The 8750-nt window shown below is 33.6% G+C and overlaps 1 protein-coding gene across 2 annotated transcripts in view; it reads right to left on the bottom strand.

Moving 5' to 3' along the window:
• Window positions 1-1146: 1146 nt before the first annotated feature.
• LOC137623158 (acyl-coenzyme A oxidase 1-like) overlaps window positions 1147-8750 on the bottom strand; it is a 120666-nt gene continuing 113062 nt past the window's right edge. For both annotated transcript variants that reach the window (XM_068353858.1, XM_068353865.1), the window contains exons 13-15: window positions 6752-6898; window positions 6235-6398; window positions 1147-4248 (exon numbers count right to left, since the gene is read on the bottom strand). In XM_068353858.1, the coding sequence (XP_068209959.1) occupies window positions 4152-4248; window positions 6235-6398; window positions 6752-6898 (408 nt within the window). In that variant the 3' untranslated portion in view covers window positions 1147-4151. The remainder of the gene's footprint in view (window positions 4249-6234; window positions 6399-6751; window positions 6899-8750) is intronic.

Genomic DNA, 8750 nt, shown 5'->3' with positions numbered 1-8750 from the left:
GTTCAGAGTTGGAATCAGTAAAAGTGATCTGGTTAACAGATTCCTTTCCTTTAGCCACCACGAGAGATCTGTTCTTAAGTCTCAAAAAATCTTCACAAGTGTCGATGGGGAGTCTGAGGTCTGTGACAATTGGCTCTTAGTGCTCATTTTACTGAGCAAAGATGCATCCTCCTGAAAGATACCAGTTTCTCTAAGGGGGCAAGGTGACGTTGCGGGTCGAGTTTCGACTTCTTGTAATTTAGCTGGATACCCAGATCACAGCATCATTCGAGAAGACGCTCTCCGCGTTGGATAAGCTGAGATCTTTACTTCGCCCATACGAGCCAGTCGTCTAGGTATCGTAAAAGCATTATTCCCCTGGCATGGGCCCATGAGGAGACTAGGGTGAACAGGTGAGCGAACATCAGTAGGGCTGTTGATAGGTCAAAAAACACCTTGAGCTCATAAGTTCTTTCTCTGAAAGGGAATCACAGGTACTTCCTTGATCTCGAATGGACTGGGATTTCAAAGTACAGTAAACATCCTGTAAGTCTAAGGTCAGCAGGAAGTCATTCTTTCTGAGGGCCTGTATCACTTTGCTGGGGGTCTCCATCTTGAACCGAGTTTGAGCACAAACTGGTTAAAGCGGGAAACATTTATGACAGGTCTCCAACCTCCAAACAATTTCTCCACTAAGAAGAGATTGCTAAAGCAATGCGAGGGACCTGCCGAAGACTTCCTCTATTGCTTCCTTCTTCAGCATCAGTGAAATATTTTTCTCCTAATGCAGATTTTTTCGGGATCCTGTGAATGGAATGCAATACCCTGAGCGAAGAACCTCTACAGCTCAGAGATCTGCCCTGAATAGCTGCCACCTTGTCTAGCAGCATTGTAGGCATCCCCCTACAGGTGGCAAGTCATGAGTAATTTATGAAATTATTCAAAACTCTCTGAGACCCTCATTCTCACATTTACTCTGTAAAGGTCTGCAATCCTTAGAAATACATATGAAAATATCCTTTCTGCTGATTTGTCATAATCTCAAGTTCTAGCAAACTACAGTAATAACATTGATGCTACTACTTAATAACAATATAAAACATGAAAAATAGACATTAAAACAATATATGCACTATAAAAGGAGTCTTCTTAAAATGCAAATTTAGTCTGAGATATATAATTTTACAAAGAATATAATTCCAATACAAAATACAAATATTCTATCACATTCCACTCATAATTTTGTAATACAAATTAATTATAATTTAGCAACTCAATGACTAACAAATTAACTTAATACAAATTAATCAGCAAAAACAAATTTAACAAAAACAAATAGAAAGAAAAATATAGACCCCACCCTAATCAGTTAGGGACTAGTAATTAACAGAAATATAAGGAATAGATAAAAATAGGAGAGTTTTGTGCAATTCTGCTTCAAAGATTTTCTGTACAATAACTACACATTATCCAGTAACCTAAACAGTACTGTACATATAAATCTTACTGAAAGCAAGTTTGACTTTGCATATATAACCAATTTGTTCTAAACAAAAATTATACAATACAATATTGTCCTCAATGCTCTTTCACTTGGATACAGGAAATCAAATCAACTAAGAACCCAAAACATTAAATGAAATGGATTTCTTGACTAAGAAATATACTAGGACTACTAAATGATTTAATTTCAATACAAATACATATTTAATTCATTCCATGGAACTATAACCATTGTTAAGCATTTTTATAAAACCGTGTCTGATGATACAAACTCCACACGTGGCATTTATTTCATTAATATTTTAATTATCTGAGCGAATCAAACAATGAAGATGAGTAAACAATTATAAAACTCAAAAGAAGGTTTTCCATTTTTAAATTATACTCACCAACACCTGTCATACCAAAATATATTTACTTTAAAAGAAATGGTCTGAAATTATAAACCATAAAAATATGCCTTTTGAAAATATGAACATCTAGCTTGGAAATGACAGTCAATGTAATAAAATGAGAATGAATGAACTATTCATGTGTATCTGCAATGTATTATTTATCTTAATTTTGTGACGGGAATATTTCATTAAAAAAGGGCATATCATTGAAACTGTAAAAATAGATTCACTGAAATATAACTTTATGAGCTCCATACTCTATGCACAGAGTGGTCTGGTAAAACTACATCAAAGGGTTAGTGCTTCAAGTCTCAAATTATCTAAAGTAATGGTTAAGTACTTTACAAAGTCTGTAAGATGAAACACACTACTGTATTATACAAGACGGACAAAAAATTCTCACGTTCTAGAAAGAGCTAAAATCAACTGAAACTATTCCGAGTATTCTTTACAGCATAAACCATATTTTCTATATCATGGTAAACCACTACATACATTCAGGGAACGTGAAAATTCATGGAAATACAGTACCAATTAAATAACGTATGATTACAGAGAATAAAAGAAAGCTATCTAAACTAAAGATGAACACACTCATCAATAAATGAGCAGGGTCTTATTCCAATAACGAATGAGTATTCAAATCACCAGTAATCACATTATGCCTGGATGCCCCAAATATTTACTTTCAGAAGGGTTTACTCCATGAAATATTTAATGAGATGAGATTGTGAAAGTGCTTTTACTCTACCATAATTATGCTTGTTGAAACGAAAGTTTTGATTTTTTATTACTATTATGCAATTTAGTCATCATGGCTAAGCCATTCAAGTTGGTTCACATTTTATACTCATGCTTTTGACCGCCCTCTGAGATCTAGGTATGTCTCAGAGGACTGACTAAACTACTGTAATTTTTACATCCCTGATACTGTGTTATCCCATAACTGCTTCGATAGACTCAAGTCAAATCATTAACAGCATAATCTATTCTATTTATTGGACCTTACCATCTTGCAAGTGGGGTGTAAACTTCAAAGTCCAGTGCTAGTGCTCTTTGTTATCAAAAACACACACTGCATGAATTGTTATGCTATCATGTTAGAAAAAAAAAGTTTGTAGCATTATTGATTTGAGTCATAAATATGGCTAGCTTTGTATTCATACAAAAAAATCACAAGATGAATAAAATGCACATTAAAGCACGTGGTGTGATGTCAACACTTAAACGTGATGCAAGATTTGGAAGTGTCATACAAAATATTATTTCAGTGAATGTTATCGATAAGCACTAGTTTCCCAAGGAAAAATCAGAAGCATTCACTTTACTTTCAATTCTTTCTAAAATAGTCTATGGCTGAAGGTTGATTATACACCTGAACATTTCATGTTTTGTATTTGTGAAGATATTTTGTGTAGTATGCGCTATTTTAGAGTAGGATATAGCACACTGCAATTTAGAAATATCCTCTGTGCGAGTCTCGTGTATGGATATGTTTTAAGCTGATACCTAATACAATTACAGTATCAGGAAAGTAACCAGTCCTACTTTTGACAAACATGCTTTAATCAAACACAAACACCATTTCAAGCAATTTCTCCTCCCTTTAAATCTTTTCATTTCTGTTTCAATTTCCACCTTCCTCCTTATCAATACAATTACTCAAGCCATCCTTACGAGTCTACATAAGCAACAATGTGGCCTGGTTAAGCATCCTTTCTTTATTAACAATAACCTTTTACTCTTTGATATCAGAATTAAAAATCTATATCTTTTAATATATTCCAGAAATAAAAAAATTCAAAAACTATATGAATAAACTTTTTAGGGCAATGTAAATGTACTTGAAAGTTTTTCAAGTTACCCCTTCTAATTCATTATATATTCAATGATTACTGTAGCATCTTTCTAAAATATCCCAAAAATAAAAGTCTTACCGGTAAGTTAAACTACATGAATAAACTTTTTAAGGCAATGTAAATGTAATTTTTCCAAGTTACCCCCTTTCCTATCATAAACATATTCAGTGATCACTGTAGCAAAACTTCATCATTTAATCTTCTAAATCCTTCCAAGACTGGATAGGATTAGAGAACTTATTAATAGCTTCATATTTAATTTAAATCCCAGTATGAAATACTTACATCAGTACTTATGTAGTAGTTAGATTAATAGACATATAAAATGATAAAAACAAATAAATTCTATATATAAAAATATCTAGCATATATGACAATAAAACATTTGTACATTACAACAATTATACCTTGAACTCTATAAATTTGATTTCATTAGAGGACGTAGATATTTGTGATATGCTTCAGGAACATCTATTTGATTCAGGGGACTCTTCAAAGCTTCATCGAACATCCTGTAAGAAACATCAAAATAAGTCTAAAAGTAATAATACATTAGCAAGATGTTAACTTATCACAAAAGACCTCCAGTGTTTTAATAAGTGCGGGAAGGAAAAGCAATCTAAATTTTCTTAGAAGAAAGCCTTGAGTTTCACCCAGAGACCTTTGGCTTCTGCTGCATTGCATACTTCTTATTTTTTCTCTCTGGCCCTTTCCTTATCTTTCAACCCTAGTTCACCTACAAATTTCCTCTTTGGCCAAGTCCTATAAAAGCCTACTAATGAGAATCTGTCAACTCATCAAACTATATTAATAATTATCAGTCACTTTTACTGTACTAATATATTTTCCTAATCAATTATGAGTCTAAATCAAGTGGTGGGGGTGGTTACGATCTTCTAAAGAGCAAGCTTAGCCACCTACCTAATCCAAAGTCCAGGGACTACATGCTGCATGCATATATTATTCATTTATCTGCTTTCCATCTTATGTACAGCGATACTTTAAAATGTTACATAATTGTTACACTTTCTTACTGCTCTCTTTTTCATGCCCTTTACCTTATAATTATACTCAAGTTATAATACACTCGATCCTTAAAGTTACTCTACATTAAGGCTACACTATTATATAACCATTTTTGTGCCCCTTACACCTAGTTTCTCCCTACCTAGTACAAATATTCATTTTACCAGTCTGCATATAACCATTTGCATATATTACAAACAGTAATTACTTCTGGACTGCCTATGTGTCACAACACACTTACTTGATGATTATGTAGTCTGGGTTTGCTAGCCTATTATAACAAATTTCTTAATGAACTCTTATGCTTGGTAAAGTTTTCTTTTTGAAGTTATACATGAAATACATTTATTACATAATGAATATGAAAATCATATACAGTAGAGCAAATATACTGTTTTTTTATACAGAACTAGTCAGAGCACCGCTAAGATTTTCGGTGGTAGACTAGGATAGCCTAGGATAATTAATATTCAATGAAAGCACTTTGTATGCATACAAACCCATCCTGAACCTATTATTAACCCTTTTACCCCCAAAGGACGTACTGGTACGTTTCACAAAAGCCATCCCTTTACCCCCATGGACGTACCGGTACATCCTTGTAAAAAAATGCTATTAACCCTTTTACCCCCAAAGGACGTACTGGTACGTTTCACAAAAGCCATCCCTTTACCCCCATGGACGTACCGGTACGTCCATGCAAAAAAATGCTATAAAAATTAATTTTTTCATATTTTTTATATTTTTTTAAGAAAATTCAGGCATTTTCCAAGAGAATGAGACCAACCTGACCTCTCTATGACAAAAATTAAGGCTGTTAGAGCAATTTAAAGAAAATATGCTGCAAAATGTGCTGGGGAAAAAATAACCCCTTGGGGGTTAAGGGTTGGAAATTTCCAAAGAGCCTGGGGGTAAAAGGGTTAAAATGTTTTTTTTCATATTTTTCATATTTTTTTGAAAAAAAATCAGGCATTTTCCAAGAGAATGAGACCAACCTGACCTCTCTATGACAAAAATTAAGTCTGTTAGAGCAATTTAAACAAAATATACTGCAAAATGTGCAGGAAAAAAAATAACCCCTTGGGGGTTAAGGGTTGGAAATTTCCAAATAGCCTGGGGGTAAAAGGGTTAAGGTACAGTTATTCAGGAGATTGCAGGAATTGATGATTATTAAAAAATTCTACAACTTCCTGAGGTGCAAGTAAAAAAAGTACTGTACTTTACTTTTAGAGCAAGATTCCCCCCAAAACTGTCAGTATGTCAAAGAAAAAAAAACCCATAAAATCAAATAGTATAAGTTTGCAATAATGCAAATGAAGAAAATAAACAACAATAGACATAAAATTTCACAGTATTTCAGGAAATTCATTACTAAAACTTTGCATACAGTATTCATTAGGAAAAATTGGACATTTTCAAGTTTCCATATACTATAACTGAAAAAAAAATACTTCCTACTATAGATATCTCACCTCTGATACACATCACCATCCCAGCACCCAAGTGTTGAGTCTAGTACACGATCATGAGCATCAAAGGCATCTACTATGTTGACGGCATTTGGGCGAAGAAGGCCTAGCAGTTCACAAAGTTCTCCTTCCAGAGTACTGATATTACTGGAAGAAAGGGTTCCTGTCTGTAATTTGCATAGAAAAACAATCAGTTACTATAATTTTCATAAAAAAATTATTTTGAGACAAAAATTATCTTATATGGAAAAATCCTACGTCTAACAATGAAAATCAATGGTTACATTAAAGTACGTACTTCCTATAAATTATATGCATATTCATAATGCATACATCTTTTTCATTTTCTTGTATTTCATAGAATAAAATATTTATGCTTATCAATACTTTCATGAGATAATCAGATATACAATATAATAGTGATTTCAATTTCATGAATACAATACTCAGGTTTCAAAAGGTTAATAATGAACTGGAGTATACACAAGGTCTTCCATAAGACATTATCTATTGAACTTACCCTTAAAAACAATCCCTGGTTCAGCGTAATATGATGAATGAGGTAGAGACGACATAACTGGCGTAAAATGTTGCGCACACCATCGCTAAATTCCAAGGTCTCAACATTTTGAACAAATTGTTCACAGACAAAGTACCTCGTATGTGCCTGTTCACAAAACAGTAAAATTAGCAAAGGAAATTTGTTCTGAGTAATAGATGCTAAACAACAAGGTTCATGACTTAACCTACTATGAAAAACTGGAAGTTGATCCAAAATCTCAGTAATCCAGATTAGAATAATAATACAAACCCCATAGATGCTAAAAAAGGTCCATGACCTACTCTACTATGAATATTGGTAGTAATACCCAATTTCTCAGTAATCCAGAAAAGAATAATACATATCACGTAAACCTGATTTTCATTTTCATAAATAATGCACTGTAATTGGAAAATGTTTTGCTACAAAAAAGGGTACAGTATATCTAATATAAATATTAATACATTTGGCACTCAGTAGTTAGATGTGAAATAATTTTCTCTAGAGGATCAATAATTAATGTAATACATACTTCCTTCCCTAAGGTGCATAGACCTATTTATGCAATTAAAACTACAGTGAACCCTCGCTACTTCGCGGTTCGACCATCGCGGATTCACCACTTCGCGGATTTTTTTCATAACCCATATATATATACATATTGGTAATAACAAAATCAACATACTGTACTGAATAATCAATATAATCAATGCAAAAAATAACCTATACACAGATGTGTACAGTAATTGCGTTTGTTTCTTCATTATGATCAGAGAAACGTAAACAAAACATTGGTTGCCATTTTTTATCGTGCTTTTTGGCGTGTTTAGGAAACGCATGATATAAAATCGCCTTTAATATTTGTGCCTGTTTTAGTTTAGGGTACTGTAGTACATGCATTAAGTGTTCTGTACATTAAAGGGTAGTTCGTTAACAGTACTACGTACAAGGGAAGGTTTTAAAAGTCTGAATACACATGTTAAATAAATAGGTAAATATGGTGTCACTACTTCGCGGATTTTCACCTATCGTGGCCGGGTCTGGAACCTATCTACCACGATAAACGAGGGTTCACTGTATAGCTGATAACCTATCTAGTAAATGAATCTTAATTGTGATTCTAAATTGAAATTATGATAAAGTAGGTTGGCCAGGGTACCAGCCATCCATTGAGATACTACCGCTAAAGTTATGGGGTCTTATGACTGGTCAGACAGTACTACACTGGATCCTTTTCTCTGGTTACGGTTCATTTTCCCTTTTCCAACACACATACTGAATATTCTGGCCCATTCTTTACATATTCTCCTCTATCCTCATACACCTGACAACATAGATTACCAAACTATTCTTCTTCTCTCAAGGGGTTAACTACTGCACTGTAATTGTTCAGTGGTTACTTTCCCCAGTAAGGGTAGAAGAGACTCTTTAGCTATGGTAAGCAGCTCTCCTAGGAGAAGGACACTCCAAAATCAAACCATTGTTCTCTAGTCTTGGGTAGTGCCATAGCCTCTATACCATGGTATTCCATTATCTTGGGTTAGAGTTCTCTTATTTGAGGGTACACTCGAGCGCACTATTCTATATAATTTCTCTTCCTCTTGTTTTGTTAAAGTTTTCATAGTTTTTATAGGAGATATTTTAATGTTAATGTTCTTAAAATATTCTATTTTCCTTATTTCTTTTCCCCACTGGGCTATTTTCCCTGTTGGAGCCCCTGGCTTTATAGCATCCTCCTTTTCTAACTAGGATTGTAGCTTAGCAGGTAATAATAATAATAATAATAATAATAATAATAATAATAATAATAATAATAATGATAATAATGGGATTTCGACAAAGGAAAAATCTATTTCTGGGCTCAACCTGTATCGCTCCATGAAATGCTCCTTATAGCACCATTTCTAAGGTACAAATACTGCTAGATATACCAGAGAAAAAGTTGCATGGAATGCCAGGAATATACCCAGCTCCCTCA

The sequence above is a fragment of the Palaemon carinicauda genome, chromosome 2 (genome assembly GCF_036898095.1).
Source record: "Palaemon carinicauda isolate YSFRI2023 chromosome 2, ASM3689809v2, whole genome shotgun sequence".
Lineage (NCBI taxonomy): Eukaryota > Metazoa > Arthropoda > Malacostraca > Decapoda > Palaemonidae > Palaemon > Palaemon carinicauda.
The sequence above is the reverse complement of the archived record's forward strand: the minus strand, read 5'-3'. Positions and strand labels throughout refer to the sequence as shown.